The sequence below is a fragment of the Polypterus senegalus genome, chromosome 17 (assembly GCF_016835505.1).
Source record: "Polypterus senegalus isolate Bchr_013 chromosome 17, ASM1683550v1, whole genome shotgun sequence".
Classification (NCBI taxonomy): Eukaryota; Metazoa; Chordata; class Cladistia; order Polypteriformes; family Polypteridae; genus Polypterus; species Polypterus senegalus.
This window is the reverse complement of record NC_053170.1, coordinates 37,374,657-37,391,795: the sequence shown is the minus strand read 5'-3', so window position 1 is coordinate 37,391,795 and position 17,139 is coordinate 37,374,657. Positions and strand designations below refer to the sequence as shown.

The 17,139-nt window shown below is 38.7% G+C and overlaps 1 protein-coding gene across 3 annotated transcripts in view; it reads right to left on the bottom strand.

Moving 5' to 3' along the window:
- si:ch211-1i11.3 (mitogen-activated protein kinase kinase kinase 5) overlaps nt 1–17,139 on the bottom strand; it is a 116,151-nt gene that overhangs the window by 26,138 nt on the left and 72,874 nt on the right. For all 3 annotated transcript variants that reach the window (XM_039739906.1, XM_039739907.1, XM_039739908.1), the window contains exons 20-25: nt 16,701–16,899; nt 13,466–13,631; nt 12,800–12,965; nt 10,818–11,003; nt 1,495–1,600; nt 702–939 (exon numbers count right to left, since the gene is read on the bottom strand). In XM_039739906.1, coding sequence (XP_039595840.1) covers nt 702–939; nt 1,495–1,600; nt 10,818–11,003; nt 12,800–12,965; nt 13,466–13,631; nt 16,701–16,899 — 1,061 coding nt within the window. The remainder of the gene's footprint in view (nt 1–701; nt 940–1,494; nt 1,601–10,817; nt 11,004–12,799; nt 12,966–13,465; nt 13,632–16,700; nt 16,900–17,139) is intronic.

The following is a 17,139-nucleotide window of genomic DNA, read 5'->3' as shown; positions in this document are numbered from 1 at the left end:
CTAGCACACATGCACGTGAAATGTTGGTTTTGTTAAAAAATAAAACAGTGGGAGAATTGCACAAATTCTTCTAGTTGATATATCTGTAGGTCACGTCTTAAAAGCCTTTTTGGGTAACAAAATGTAAGTGAAAGACTGGATGCTTTGATATGTCAACACAAAATATAAAGAGCAGACGGACCACAGGATTTTGTTTTATATATTCATGGTTCCTTAACTTTAATTTCAAATGTGCTCATTCGTGGATGTGGATGGTGGCAATGCTGCTTAGTAGATAAAATTCTACCACAGGATTTTTGACACACTATACCAGTCACTTTACCTTCCTCTGTTCCAGTTTTAAAAATACGGTGTAAGTAAATATATTTGGGTGTGTGTTTGTGTGGACACGAGTGAGCTCTACAATGCACACAAACCCGATTCAGGGTCATTTACTACCTTGAACTCAGGACAGCCAGGATAGGCTCCAGTCTACGGCAACTTGAGTTAGCATTTGAAGTCCTGATCAGTGACGTTGGAATATGTTTGCCCTACCAATATAACTAATAATATGTTGAAGAACTTTTGCTAAGCCATCTTCATAACTTTAAATAACCACTGTGACATTTTTAGGGATGTGCTATACACACTTATACAATAGTGCAGAAAATTTTTTGACAAAAGGTCTTGACTAAATTAAATCAATAGAAATGCACTCTTACTTGACTGTTTCTGCTCTAAGGCCATTTAACTGAAGTACCAGTGGGTTGACATTTACTGAGGCACTCTGCAATGTACAGGTACCGACAGTGTCTCCGTTTAACTCATATCGGAGTGTACTGTCCTGACCGTCTTCTATCGGAGAAGGAGAAACTATGGCTTTTTCTTTGACATCCTCATTTTGATCCACTGTTTCTTGATCATCAGTCTCAAAAGACGACTGGAGATGCAGCTTGAGTTCTAAAGAACAAGGACAGACAAATAACACTAGTGTTAATACCTATACAATAAAAATACAGTATGAAGGTCCACAGAAAAAGAAAAAAAAACAAACTTCCAGACACAAAAGAAACACATTTTAAAGAGCAAAATTTGTGTCTATAGTTGGGCAGTGTACAATTAATTTACTCATTTCAGCAATTTTTCACACCTGCTTATTTCATTGCAGGAGAACAAGCAACGGCACTGGGTAATTCAAAATAGCACCAAATTCTGAATGGAGCAGTCACACAGGCACTAATCAACCTAACACACGTTTCTTTGGTAAGTGCGATCGAGCTGCGGTATCTGGAGAAACGTCCATGTAGGCCTGAAGACAATGTCCATAGCTCTGATGTGACCTGAAGCTATAAGGAAATGCTGATCTCTGTGCCAAAATGACACCTTACCTTAATTTAATTGGACATAAAACACATGATTTTATATTCTCCCTTCACTTCATACACATTTTCAGTGGTCAAATTATTTCCCTCCCTTTATAACTGTTGCAGAAATTGAAGAATGATTTTACTATACCTGGGAGGAGAACAGCAATTGCAACTTGTACAGCTTTTCTGAGAAGATTATCCAGTGCAAACATCCAATGTGGCTTAATATTCTGCTGTTTCAAAACCTTCTTTACCTATATAACAATAACAAAACTACATTTTACACCTTTTTCAAATAAAACCCATATACAGCACAGGAATATTTGTTCTATTTGTCCTAACTCTCAATGTATAGCTTTGTCAACTAGAGGTTTGCTGTAAATCAAAATTAAGAAGTCATTTAAAAAAAAAGTCTGTGTCTGGTTAGGACAGGATATTGAGAGCAGCCTGCTCACCCAAGGATACAAGGATTTACTAACAGACTAGTAATTTTAGCAGCAACATTTCCTCTTCTAAGAATGCTAAGTAACTGCTCATGAAGCTGGTTAGTTATGCAATTTGTCTTGTGGCATCGTCACTCGTCAAGTTTGAGAGTTTCGGCAAGACAGATTTTATTCAGGTTAAAGTCAGAGAATAGCAAAAAAAAATGTTTCAGTTGCTTGCTGTCATATGTTTTGTGTGTGTTGTTGCTGGGATGCACTTTAAAAACCTCAGTCACTGTAACCGTACCAATGTTTTCCCTTTATTAGAAGCATGCGACCCTTAGCTATTTTCTCTTCTATTGCTTCTTGCATTTTAGCTATTTCTGTGTTTTCTGTTGAACATAATTGGAAGTCAAGCAAAAGGACACCTTTTATTCACTGTTACTGTGGCTGCTTTTTTCTTTTCTAGCCAAGTAAGAAATTTTCCTTCTTTTTATTCATTCCGATGTGCATTAGGGGTTTAAGGTTTGATGTTTGTTATATTTATTTATTTAGCTTCTCTAAAAGCTAAATTACACCCTTGGTACAAATAAAGTAGTGTCTCTCTGTCTACTCAGAGGGGCACCAGAAAGTAGTTAATTACCAAAACAAATGTGCTATGGACCAAAGAGCAGGACTTGCTTACACACTTTAACTGCTACCTGAACATGATCTCCATATAGGGACACATTTATTTTAAATGTGCGTTGGAGCTGGGTAGTCCTCTACAGTGCATCTTCAACCTGAGCCTGGAACAGGGGAGAATCCTGAGGTTTTGGAAAACATCATGCATCACCCCAGTCCCAAAGGTATCATGTCCTAGTGAGCTGATTGACTTCCGGCCTGTTGCTCTGATGTCACATGAGATGAAGACCACGGAGCAGCTGCTGCTTCACCACCTGAGGCCACAGGTCCACCACACCCTCGACCATCTGCAGTTCGTATACCAGGAGAGGATGCCATCATCTATATGCTACAACAATTCATCTCCCACTTGGACAGAGGTAGTGGTGCTGTAAGAATTATGTTTTTGGACTTCTCTAGCACCTTCAACACCATCCAACCTCTGCTCCTTAGGAATAAGCTGACAGAGATGGGAGTAGATTCATACCTGGTGGCATGGATCGTGGACTACCTTACAGGCAGACCTCAGTATGTGCGTCTCGGGAACTGCAGGTCTGACATTGTGGTCAGCAACACAGGAGCGCCGCAGGGGACTATACTTTCTCCGGTCCTGTTCAGCCTATATACATCAGACTTCCAATACAACTCTGAGTCCCGCCATGTGTAAAAGTTCGCTGATGACACTGCTATCATGGATGCATCAGGAGTAGGCAGGAGGAGGAGTATAGGAACCTAATCAAGGACTTTGTTAAATGGTGCAACTCAAACCACCTACAACTAAACACCAGCAAAACCAAGGAGCTGGTGGTGGATTTTAGGAGGACCAGGCCCCTTATGGACCCCGTGATCATCAGAGGTGACTGTGTGCAGAGGGTGCAGATCTATAAATACTTTGGAGTGCAGCTGAATGATAAACTGGACTGGACTGCCAATACTGATGCTCTGTGCAACTGAGGACAGAGCCGACTATACTTCCTTAGAAGACTGGCGTCTTTCAACATCTGCAATCTGCAGATGTTCGATCACACAGTTGTGGCAAGCGCCCTCTTCTACACGGTGGTGTGCTGGGGAGGCAGCATAAAGAAGAAGGACGTCTCACGCCTGGACAAACTGGTGAGGAGGGCAGGCTCTATTGTAGGCATGGAGCTGGACAGTTTGACATCCGTGGCAGAGCGACGGGCGCTGAGCAGGCTCCTGTCAATCATGGAGAATCCACTGCATCCACTGAACAGGATCAACTCCAGACAGAGGAGCAGCTTCAGCGACAGACTGCTGTCACCGTCCTGCTCTACTGACAGACTGAGGAGATCGTTCAGGCCCCACACTATGCGACTCTTCAGTTCCACTCGGGGATCAGTAAACGTTAACATTATACAAGAATATAAACTGTTACACTTGCCTTGCACGCTACACCTTGCATTTTTTAACTTGCACTGCGCTTTTACTGCTCTTTAATTAATATTGTTTTTATTAGTATGCTGCTGCTGGAGTATGTGAATTTCCCCTTGGGATTAATAAAGTATCTTTCTATCTATTTATCTATCTAAATGCACTTTAAAATGTTTATGAAGATGAAATCTAAAATGCAATGACAAAAATATTAAGAAATAGACAGTTTAGAAGCATCATCTGTAAAGTTTTGTACTGGCAGGCAAACTGATAAAATTATTAGCTAGCAACTGTGTCCTTAGAGTAGCACTGACATTTCAGAATAATATTTCCCAGAAGGGCTATATTAGCCTACTCATGATGTCACAGAGAATTTAAAAGGGGATTCCAAGAATAGAAATGACGGCTTTAACGGAATAGAGGAAGATAGAGTAAGCAAGAAATTGAAAATCTGGTGGAAGAGAGACAAAAAGAGTGACTGCTTTCACTACAACCAACTAACAGAATACAGTAACTGAAACTAACCATTTACAAGATCAGATGGAATGCTTGTATTTGTTGTTTAAAGATTGGAAGTTGAGCAAACCTACTTGAATAAAACAAACACACAGCCAATAAATGAAGGGCTGAGCTATTCATTTTGACTAGTGTCACTGTTGTGCATCTCAGTGCTCACTATATTGCACACCATATAGTATATAGTATACACATCTATGCAAAACTATTGGGTCACGTGTGAAAATGCATAATCAAAGGGCAAAAGTTTACAAGGCTTATTTTCTTTTTAATTCCGTGTGGCGTCACTGTTTCCATCCTGGTGTTAGCTACAGTACTGTATACACATTTATGCAAAAATATTGAATCAAGATTAAAAAAATGAATAGTGAAGGGCAACGTTTCAAGGTTTTTTTTATAGAATAACACCCACATAAAGAAAACCGCTGATACACTGAGTCCTTTTAACAGTTTGGAAACTTAAGTTCATTAAAAAAAAGCACAGTCATGAACTTGAGAGTGAGAAGAAGAGAGAAGAATGTTCTGCGTCTTAACTTTTCTCCTATTGCAATCACCTTTGATAAGTGACCCATTTAAGAAACTGTGTCCTTTTAAAACAGCAATTGAATCAAATCTCACAGATTTGAAGGAGACGAGAATATATAATACACCTTAATAAAAGGATGAGTGTCTATTTGTGTGTCTGTGTATTCGTGCATTCATCCATTTTCAACATTTCTGTTATATAGCTAAAGTTCACTGGGAATATGCCTAACCAGTTTATAAGTGTTTTATGGACTTCGAAAAGAAATACAATCACGTCCCTCAGGGATTCTTCTAAGGGGATACTTTGGCAATATTAGGTTCTGGGCCTGCAGCAGCAGACTATTCAGTCTTTGTACAACTGGAGCAAAAACTTAGTCCACATTGTCGGCAGTAAGTCAGACTTGTTCCTGGTAAGTGTGGGACTCTGATAGGGCTGCCCTTTGTCACTGATTTTGTTCATAATTTTAATGGATAGAGTTACTGGATGCAGCCAAGGAGGGGAAGGTGTCCAGTTCAGTGGCATCTGGATCACATCTCTTCCTTTTTATCAGGTGATGTGGTCCTCTTGCCTCAGATGTGTACTGGTACAGTTTGCAGTGGAGGGTGAAGTGGCCAGGATGAGGATCAGCACCTCCAATTCTGAAGTCAGGGTTCTGACCAAGAAAAGGGCGGAGTGCCCTCTTCAGGTTGGGGATAAGGTGCAGCCTGAAGCAAAGGAGTCTAAATATTTCAGGGTCTTGTTCATGAGTGAGGTAAGAAGGAAGTAGGAGATACAGTAAGTCGTGTGGAAATAACAGAACTGAAATATACAATACTTTACCATGTGGTTTTACTGTTTTTAGAACACTTAATTCATGTATAGGATTACAATGATTTATAAGACTAAAAATCAGCCAGTTTGTAAACAGTAAAATAAAAATTCAAGCATAAAAAATTAAAAATGCAACAAATACACAAAACTGTGTGTGTGACAGTGAAATCTAATAGGAATTAACAACTCATTATCTGCAGAAACACAACACCAACAGAAATATGACTATACTCCTCTTTAAATATAAGAGTACACAAGCACGGGAATTGAAAAACAGCAATATATCACAATCTGTGAGAGTGTGAGTCAAATCCACAGTAGGTTGATGATGATGGAAAAGACACAAATAAACATGATAATACAACGGCTTGCTAGGTGCACTCCACAAATGTACAGCGTTATTACACATATGCAGAATGAAATATTTAGCTCTTTCAAAGGATGAATAACTACTGTTTTTCACAGTTGACTATATTTTGACACTGCAGGGACTGCACCTAATTTTGTTGTATTTGTTACAATGACAATAAAGATATTCTGATTCGGATTCCGATTCTGAGATGACAGTTTAAAAAGACTATCCTGAAATCCTGTTTGGGTTGGTTTATGACTTTACCTAATCTTCTTCTTGCAATTCTAGTTTGAGTTAACTGATTTTGAAAATTAGTAGTGGGACTGTGAATGTGGGTGTGTGAAAAAGTGAGCCCTGTGATATACTGGTGTCTTGTCTGGGAAATGTTATGGTCCTAGATATCTCTGAATTGGATTAAAGGGATTTGAGAATGTTTTGTTAAGTTTATAATTTTGAAATTGCATAAATGGTGTGGATATATTAGCAACAACTGCAATATTCAATTCATGGCTTGGGGAATGCAGACTGCTCACAAAAATTAAAGGAACACTTTAAATAAACACATTAGATACATCAGATCTCAATATGAAGTTGGAACTCTATACAAATAACGACAGGGCAATGTCTTAGGAACAAAAGGATGCCAAGTCTTTTAATGGAAATAAAAGTTTTCTGCCTACAGAGGGCTCAATTGTGTAGACACCCTAAAATCAGGGTGAAATGAAGATGTGGCAGACTAGTCCACTTTTTCAAAAACTTGATTTCTGCTACTCAAAATGCTTTTCAGTATCTTGTGTGGCCCCCACGAGCTTGTATGCATGCTTGACAACGTCGGGGCATGCTCCTAATGAGACGACGGATGGTGTCTTGTGGCATTTCCTCCCAGATCTGTATGAGGGCATCCCTGAGCTGTTGTACAGTCTGAGGAGCAACCTGGCGGCACCTAATGGACCGAAACATAATGTCCCACAGATGTTCTATTGGGTTTAAGTCAGGGGATCGTGAAGGCCATTCAATTGTTTCAATTCCTTCATCCTCCAGGTACTGCCTGCATACTCTTGCCACATGAGGCCGGGCATTGTCGTGCATTAGGAGGAAACCAGGACCTACTGCACCAGCGTAGGGTCTGACAATGGGTTCAAGGATTTCATCTCGATACCTTATGGCAGTCAGAGCACCATTTCCTACGCAGTAGATGTCAGTGCGTCCCTCCATGGATATGCCTCCCCAGACCATCACTGACCCACCACCAAACCTGTCATGTTGAACGACGTTGCAGGCAGCATATCGTTCTCCTTGTCTTCTCCAGACTCTTTCACGTCTATCACAGCTGCTCAGGGTGAACCTGCTCTCGTCTGTAAAAAGTACAGGCGCAGTGGCGGACTTGCCAATTCTGGTGTTCTTGAGCAAATGCCAGTCGAGCTCCACGGTGCTGGGCAGTGAGCACAGGGCCCACTACAGGACGTCGGGCCCTCAGGCCATCTTCATGAAGTCTGTTCCTGATTGTTTGGGTAGAGACATTCACACCAGTGGCCCTCTGGAGGTCATTCTGTAGGGCACGAGCAGTGCTCAGCCTGTTCCGCCTTGCACAAAGGAGCAGGTATTGGTCTTGCTGATGGGTTATGGACCTTCTATGGCCCTGTCCAGCTCTCCGAGAATAACAGCCAGTCTCCTGAAATCTCCTCCATGTTCTGGAGATTGTGCTGGGAGACACATTAAACCTTCTTGCTGCAGCACGTGTGGATGTGCCATCCTGGAGAAGTTGGACAACCTGTGCAACTTCTGTAGGGTTAAGGAATCGCCTCATACTGCCAGTAGAGATAATTACTCAAGCCAAAACTAGCATGAGTGGAAAACCAGCCAAAAAAGATCAAGAGGGAGAAACTTGAAATGACCTCCACATGTAAAACCAGTCCTGTTTTGAGGGTTTTCTAATTGTTGCCACTTTAGTGCACCTGTCGTTAAGTCCATGAACACCAATACAGCTGAAAGTGATTAACAATGACCTCAGCTGCTTAACCAAACAGAAAATTATCAGACAGGTTTAATTGATTTCATGCCAGGCCCAATAAAAAAAGTGTTCCTTTAATTTTTGTGAGCAGTGTATATTGTGGAACTTGCCTTCCACAAAATGTTACCACAGGTTATCAAGTTCCTGACAATGTATACAGCTTCACTTTGTCTCATGCCATTTTCTGAATTTATGACATGTCAAACAAATCTCTTTATGAAAACTTAGTAAAAGAGATCATGAATCTTCACTACAAGTGCACTTTAACTGTGTGGTACAGAAAATGGAATGCATGTATGGCATGAAAAAAATATACAACATTTATCATTTTTAAAAGATGACTTGTAAACCAAAGTGTCTGAGAAGTGCTAAACCATCTGTGAAAACAAGCAAAGAAAGAGGCCTTTCTTAAGTATGAGTACGAAGGTTTATGTTGCAGTGTGAGAAGTACTGGTAGGCCATGAATGAAAGAGCAGTAGCGAAGGATAAAATAAACGTCCATGCAAAAAGAAAACTCTTAGGAACTATTCCTGGCAAAGTAATATGATACCTTAGTAATGGCTGTGAGAATGGTGATCTCAGGAAAGGAGGGTATTCTGGTGTGGAAAATCTTCTAATTTTTAACTGCAAACTGTTTGCATTAAATTTTAATACTTCAAAAGAACCATGATGAACTGAATTTACAGGCATTGCAAGAATCCTTTTGTACTGTACTTGTAATTTATCCATTTGTTCCAGTCAGCTTATTTTCAGTTATTTTATTATTATTTTATTTTTAGTTTACAGCTTGGGAAAGAAATGAGCGCAGAGGTATTTAAAAGATCAAACACTTTGACCAGCGTCATTCGTCATTAGGACAGGACGGTCAATCAAATGTGTGCAAGGTCACATGTCCCAAAACCTAATGTGTGCATTATAACTTAAATATGGCCAGTCTTACAGCCCAAAAAGAGGAAAAAAAAGTGGAGGGAGAAAAACAACAGAAGGGCAACATGAACAATCAAGAGATGTGAGATCATCTCATTTGGACGTCAGAAAACGTAACTATTAACAACCCAAATTACTAAAACAAAAATCGTCAAGAACATCCACCACTTGACACTTCTGATTTTCAGTAAGATTTTCTAAGACTGCTTATATCCAGACTTTGTTATTTATTTTATATTATATTTTCTTCAATTTGGGATTGTTATACATTAAATACAAAGTTGCTTTTATATTTTCTATACTTTGTTTTTTTTATCTACAGTGATTGAAATAGTAAATGGGTATAAAGTGTCAGTTGGATAGCTACTGTGATAATTACAGAGTTTATCAAGGCTATTGAGGTAGCTCCTCAATAATTAAAACAACTGCAGTAAAAGACAGACATAGTTTGGTTAGTAAGTAGCATGTAACCAAAAGAGTTGAGTTTTTCTGCGTGTTTTGATGACAGCCATATATTTGTTACGCTGGTTATCGTGAATCTCTGTATCAAGTATCTTATGCAGAATATTGTGGAGTGACTGGCAATTGACACAACTTGAGACTTTGTCTAGATAGGATTGTTATGTGTGTGTATACTTCTATCTGTGGGTGTTAATCTTCAAGGCGAGAGTAGATGAACCCGATAAGCATTTCTGGTAAGTCTAACAAATTTACGATAAACCAGAAGGGTAACATTTACAGGAGATGTTCTAGGGAGGTGGGAGTAATACTTTGAAAAACAACTTGTGAACCCTGTGCTCATATATCACCAGAAGCAAGTGGTGAGACTGTGAGGATTTCTGAAGTCAACACACTGGCTGGAAAGCTCCACCATGGTGAGGTTACAGCGGCGAATCAAATTCAGCTAGAAATGTGATAAAGACAGGGTACTTTTAGTCAGTCTTGGTTAACATTCTTCTTGAGAGCTACACTAGGAGAAAATTTAAATCGTAACTAGGAAGAATGGAGTGGTGGTCTGCTTTTTCTGAAAGGGAAGACTATTTGAAATATTCCCAAAAAGTAAACACTGATATTAAATACTCCCATGCATCTAATTTAGTTTAATGTAAAACTCTTTAATTTAACAAAAAAAAAAACAAAAACACAAATGGAGACAAATGACCTCTAGTGAAGAAAAGTTCTGTCTACACATTCTTCACTTATATTGTTTTCACCCGAAACTGCACCATGAAGTATGTACACTTTTTTATTTTTTTGCAAACGAGGGGGCTCTGCCCCCTGCTCGTCAACCCCTGGCTTACGCTACACGCCAGCCACTTTTCATATGTGGATTTCAATTTCATCAAATAACAAATCTTTTAATTCTCACGGATATGCCTCATCATTGGAAAGAAACAAATTTTCCCTGATGAAAACATGAATTAGATTATCTACAAGTCTCCGACTTAAAGTTTAAATCTGAACAATATATTCAATCTCTTTTCGCTGTTCTGTTACTTCACTGAGCAATAATTTCCGGTTGTTTGCGCTAATGTGATCTTTACTGTCATTTTTTTAAGACTTTCGAGTTTTAGTACTTTAATTACCTCTAACCTGCTCTGCATGTGTATCGCGTAAACGTTGTGGAACCTCTTTACGATGTTCTACGTTGTCATCTACTCTTTGTCTTTTATTTCCGGCCCTGGTCTTGGCCAAATCTCTTGGCACAAAATCTCATCTTACGGGACTTGAAAGTATCTCTCTAAAAAAGTCACATCTCGTCCCAGGGTAAAAAGTCTCATCTTGCCTCAGGATTTTTTTATATAATAGAGAGATATGTATAAAAATACAGTTAAGTTAAAAACAAAATACTCACTGCATCTTGGAAACTAAACAGCACCACCTGCAGGGAACTGACGGGAATACCATCCATAAACAGCTTTTGATTAAGCTTTTGAAGGGTACCAGTTAGGGCTTTTTGATCTGAGTTGCGGATATACTCCTTCAGGCCAGACAGAAGCTGACTGATGTGTTCTGCAGTGAAGCCAGGCTCCTCTCCTCCCTTTAAGTATATGAATATGAAGCAGAGTAATGTAAAAAAAATTATATAAACATAAGTGTTTCCCACTGATTAAACCATTGAAAGTTTTAACTTGTACATACTTTACAAAAATGCATTAGAATACAAGAATCCCTAAATATTGTGCAAAAAGGCATATTGTTGTGTTCAGCTGTAGTTTACATATTGCTATTCCCACATTCAACATCAGGTGCTAAATGGCATTCAGTAAAATGCTGTATCTGCTGTTGGTTGAGCTTTATTTTAAATAAGAAGTGCAGCATAACTTTCAAAAATGCATTTTCTTCCAGTATGAGCATAGATCACTTCTTAGGTATTAGTCCAATGAACAGTACACTCAAATTTAGATCACCTCTTTTAACCAAAGCAAACACATGCTTAAATGAGAACAAAGGCAGCCTAAAATATTCACATTTGTAGTTGAAGAAGTGAGCCTGCTAAAAAAAGTATCAATTAAAACAGAAGTGACAATAAATCTCAAAAACGCAAACCAGATGGAAACTTTATGCTTTGTGCCACATAAAATAGACCCCCTTGGCCCAACGTAATTAAATTTCACTTACATAATAGTAGCAGCAATTGTGATATGTCTTACATGTTTATCACTAGTGAAGCAGGATACATTTTTGCACATTACGATATCTGTATTTATCCAATTTCATCATTAATGGCTTTGACTTGAAGAATCAATGTGAAGATTAAAGGTAAGATTTTTTTAAAACAGTGGTAAGACCGGCAAAGGTGCATGGAGCTAGAACAAAGGGCAGTGAAAAGGAGTGCAGGAGAAGAAAATGGATGTGGCAGAAAGGAGAATGTTGAGATGGATGTGAGACGTTACAAAGTGAGACAATCAATCGGAAGTACAACAAAAATAGGAGAGATATCTAAGAACGTGCAGAAAATTAAGCTGAAGTGATATGGACATGTGATGAGAAGAGACAATATGTGGGCAAAAGAGTGATGGGAATGGAAGTACAGGGGAAGAGAAAGTGAGAGAAACAGAAGTGGAGGTGAATGGATAAAAGAACAATATCTGAAGGAAAAGGGCTGGACGGGTGAGGCAGTACAAGTGAGGGCTGCATGCAGAAGGTTAATCAGGCAAGTTGACCCCATACAAAAAAGTCAAAAACAGGTGACAATCTCGAAAGCTAATTTTTAAGTGTACTGTATTTTTCTATTCACTATAGATATTAACACGTAAGCAGCTTTTACTATAAGGAATTGCATTAGTCCTTTAATTTTCAAGCTTCTTCTTTCCACAAATCTCTTCTTCGGGTGATGTACATTTTTTGAGAATGAGCTTTGAACATTTTCATTTTTGTTCATTTTACATACTTAGAGAAAGACTTTTTATTTAAGCGACATCTGTCACTGCAGTTGCAGTAGATAGCAATATTACTTATACATTCATCTAAACCTTCAAAAGTATTTTATTTGTTACCCAATCCACAGCAGTGTATAACCTGATTATCATCATTAATCAAACTGAACAGGTTTGTGTATCTACGACACATGGAGTTTGGCATTTCTTAACATAATCTCATATCTCAGTACAGAGCACAATGCAATAAAGATATAGTCGTTAGTTCAAAAAAAGTTTATTTAGTTCTGTTTTAAGACCTTTCAATTTAGCACAACATTATCTGCAGCCAGGAAAAAAATGCACATGTAAAACAAGTCAAGGTCACATGAAGTACCGACCAACAAAAATTTCAAACAATAACTTAATAATGTTAAAGCTGACTATCTATCATGGAGTTAGTAACCAGCCTACATACCTGAACCTGAGATTCAAGCATATGTTGAATTACAGTCCGACTGTCCTCGGAGAGAATCTTGTGCAATGTTGCTCTGCGCTCGCTGTCCTTCCGGAGGATGAACATCCCCAAGTTTTCTTCTGGAGCAGCAGGACTGCTAGTATCATAGAGGGGCTCATCTGGAACACTGCAGATAATCGATTAAGGTTTATATGATACATTTAATAGTGAAAACCCTAAAGCAGTAAATTCTAACTTAATTCAGAAAAAAATGTATATATCAAGTTTATGAGAAATGTGGCAACGCTGTCATGTAATCAAGACTACTATTCTAACCAGAATCGTAAAGATAAAGGACGCATCCCTTTTGAAAGCAATATACTTCAATTTCCCGCACGTGTTGTATTGCAATGTCCATAAATAACGCGCAAGGACAACCACTTAAAGCCACTTGAGTTTACCTGAAAGAACCATACTTTTCACATAGCCAGATATAGGTCACATGTTCCAGAGTAGGATCAGGAAAGAAAACATCAGGGAAAAAGACCATTAAGTGGAAGAGCAAACAACAAGGCTAACATATAATTAAAAGTAACTGTTACAAAATTAGAAGAGTACACTAGGACCTGAATGTACAGTGATGGATATCCCCTTTGACTAAGTAAAAGATGAAGGCATACCACATACCTGAGAAAACTGGGTGAGAGATTATTTTCATTGATAGAAGGATTGGTCTCACATCTTGACCAATTTAAAGCAACTTTTTTATTGTCAAATGATGATGTTTCATTGACAAGATGGGCATTTTGCACCATGGTTCTTGTTGGAACTGATAAGCTTCTTTGATAGTCACCTGAATAATAAATACAATACAACTGTTAAGAGGTGTGTTGTATTACAAATCTAGCAAAACATTATTTCAATATATACAGTATTTAACCACATATATATCATATTAATGATAAGGGTAAAGCAAAGTCATTAATTACATCTGTATTGTTTTCCTTAAAGCAGAGGAGGCCTATCTGGGTGAACTCTGGCAGCAGCTCTCCTCCAGAGGGCATGGCTCCAGCCCTTCCACCTATGTTGCTAGATTACCAGTGAAGATACTGGAAGTCAGCATTCAATCTGGACCCTGATCCCATGGAGGACAGATCACTGCAGCCAAAGTTCATTATAAAAAGATCTACTGGTCAACTTTGTATACATACATACATACATTATACAGGGTGCGGCAGAAATAACTCCCACATTTCAAAGGGGGATTGAAAAAAAATGCTACGAGGCATCACCAAAAACTTTTTATTTCCCAAATATAGATATAAAAATGTTTTTTTACTTTAAGTTTTAAAAATTATATCATCCAAATGGTGGCCTTGACGGCTGATACACATTTGGAGCCGTTCTTGGAAGTTTTCAATCACTCTCACTAGAATGTCGGGCGAAATTCCTTCAATTTTTTCTTGAATAGCCTCCTTTAGTTGATCCAAGGACAGAGGACGATGTTTGAAAACCTCCCGTTACCCTTACTCTTTGAACCCACAGCAAAATTGTTTACCGGTCTGAAACACTTTTATTAGCACGTAAACCGAACCGCGTGCGAAACACCCTCTGCGTCGCAGCTACAGATTCGCCATTTTTGAAAAAACCCTCCACTACAAAGCCTTGATGCTCACCCGACCATGGCATGGTGACGACTGAAAACTTTATTATGTACCATACCTAATGGAACGGACCGCACCCCTCTACCTGCTTTGGGGACCCCAAAGTGATTTTTCGAAATGTGGGAGTTATTTCTGCTGCACCCTGTACATTAACAAATGATAAAAAAAAATATAAAATATCATATAAAACATACAATTGGAAAACAATGCCAACTTTGAACCTTATTAAACAATCTTACAGTATCTTATACCACAGACAGTTGTAGTCACCTCTTCTTGAGACCACTGTCACATAGAACCAATAAATGTCTAAATCTGCGGTTGTGTAATGTTATCCCATTCCTACAAATGTTGTTGGCCATTTTAAGGTTGCAATTCAGAGCAACCCAAAGGTTCTCTGTGAGGTTAAGTTCAGCAGAGAAGACAGGCCAAGGCAGCACTCATGTCTGTTGTGACCAGAGCACCTAGCTATGGCCTGATGTTGTCCTGATGTAGGATTAAATCATGTAACAGATGTCGGCATACAACCACTTACACTACTTACTAAGGACAATAGCATAGAACTTGAACCTCTCTGTTATTTCCATCGAAGCTAGCAGTTTTTACAGCAGTATGGGTTGAAATCTAATGTCTTAATTCTGTTCTGTTGTACTCAGTTGAAGGCAAACATATCTTGGATGTTCATTTGTTCTGTGGCCCAACTAAAAACTTGCCTACTGTCGGCACATAATGGTTGCGGGTTAATCTATATATAGTCTGTCCATGCTTCTGGTTACGTTCAAGGTATTTTGGAATTCACAGAAAACTCCCTAAGTACGTCATCTGTCTAACTTAAGTTTTGAATCAAGGCCCTTTTACAAGTGACTGATCATGCACTGTTCCCACACTGGAATTTCTTAGGTAAAGGAGCACCTAACAAGCATTCACGTTTGGGAAGTTTCAATGCCTCTCTGTACAAGTTATATTGCTGCTCATAGGGATCAAAACAAATTGACAGATGTTTATGAAAACATGCACAAGTTACAACTATGATTGAAAAATGTGCTTCTGTTTCCATCAGTACACACATACAGTAATCCTAAAATATATTAAAACACACTTAAAGCAAACTGCCTCACTCAGAAGGACTAAAAACACGGCAAAACTCATAAAAACGATAAATTATACTATAAAATAACTAGATGGGAAGGAACAAAGAAATACAAATTATAAAAAAATTAGAAGCATATCCCACCATCTACTACCTTAGTCCTATCTGCACACATCTGAAAAAAGGTTGAATAGCTCATCTAAAAGAACCACATCCAGAGGTGCTGTACAATGGCTGGTCCTGCACTCTGACCTCATTTCCCCCCGGGCATTAACAAAGTATAACAAATCAAAAATCAAATTAAACATTTGTTTTTCTCATCTCTGGTCTCTCTCTCTGACACTGGCATTTTTCTCCCACTGGGATTGCATTTGTCCTAACTCTAAACTTGGTACGCCTCAGACTGTGAAGCCATTTAAAAGGTCTTCCTAGTAAGGACAGTGCACTAGAAGGCTCTGGTGGTCAATCACCTCTCAGTCCTAAAAGGCAGCTTGCCTGACCTGTATATTCTGATCTGGGACACCCTGGAATTACCTCCTTGATCATTCTGAAGGGTGGCTCAGGCAAGTCTGAAGTCTCCTGTGTCACCTGCCTTCTGGTATCCTCGGAAAGTATACACTCAGGTTGCAAGTCTCTCTCAGTTGTACTGGCACACAGGCCTATTGCCCTGGGTGATGTGGTACATGCTGCCTCTTACCTCAGCCTTTGGTGACCCATTACATATATAAGTTAAAATAAAAAATAGAACAAAACGGGGAACTGGAAGCTGGGTCATCATGGGGCCTTAAAAAATGCATACTTTTGAACCCAGAATTCCAAATATTATGTTATTTTGTCCCAGCTTAATAACCTGGAACATAAAAACCATAATACCATACACAAACTACTGTTTTTATATTCTGACAACAAGAAACTCCAAAAACCCTGTAGTTAATAAAACAAATGACAGATATAAAGGCAGTGTAGCATGTGGAGTATAGTGCCTATAATCTATTGCTCTAAATACCAGGAATTAGTATGGTATTAAGACGATTCTAATTTTTTAACTTCATTTACATTTTATTTTCCTCCTGCATATAAAACCCCACCAAAAAAAAAGTTAAATTCCAATTCTCTTTATCCTCAGCTCTGGTAATAGCTTGTGTTAAATTTTCTCTGTGAAACGCACCAGCTATTTTTTCATTCAATGTAGTCTGTGTAACTCCTTTATTTTTCTTCCGACTCACTGTCTTCAGGAATGAATCCTGCAGCAAGTCTGTAGCAGTAGTTCTACGGTCAGGGTCTGGCTCAAAGCACTTTAAGATGAAAGCCTTCGCTTCTTCAGACATGCATTCTGGCACTGGCGGGTGGATCTTAAACATTCCCACCTGGAAAAATAAAAGAACCAGCTGATGGCCACAAATCCTTTACATGTTTTCTTTTGACAGAGCACAAAAATGCAGACTAAAAGCTTTTTCTGACCACATGAATCAAAAGATCAGATCCAGTTTATGTTGCTGCATTAATTTGGAAACCCAAAGACAGAAATTATTTCAAACGTTAATGTTACAATAAACACATGTTTAAGGTGCACAAAACTTCTCAATATAGTTAGTTGGTTCAGTGTG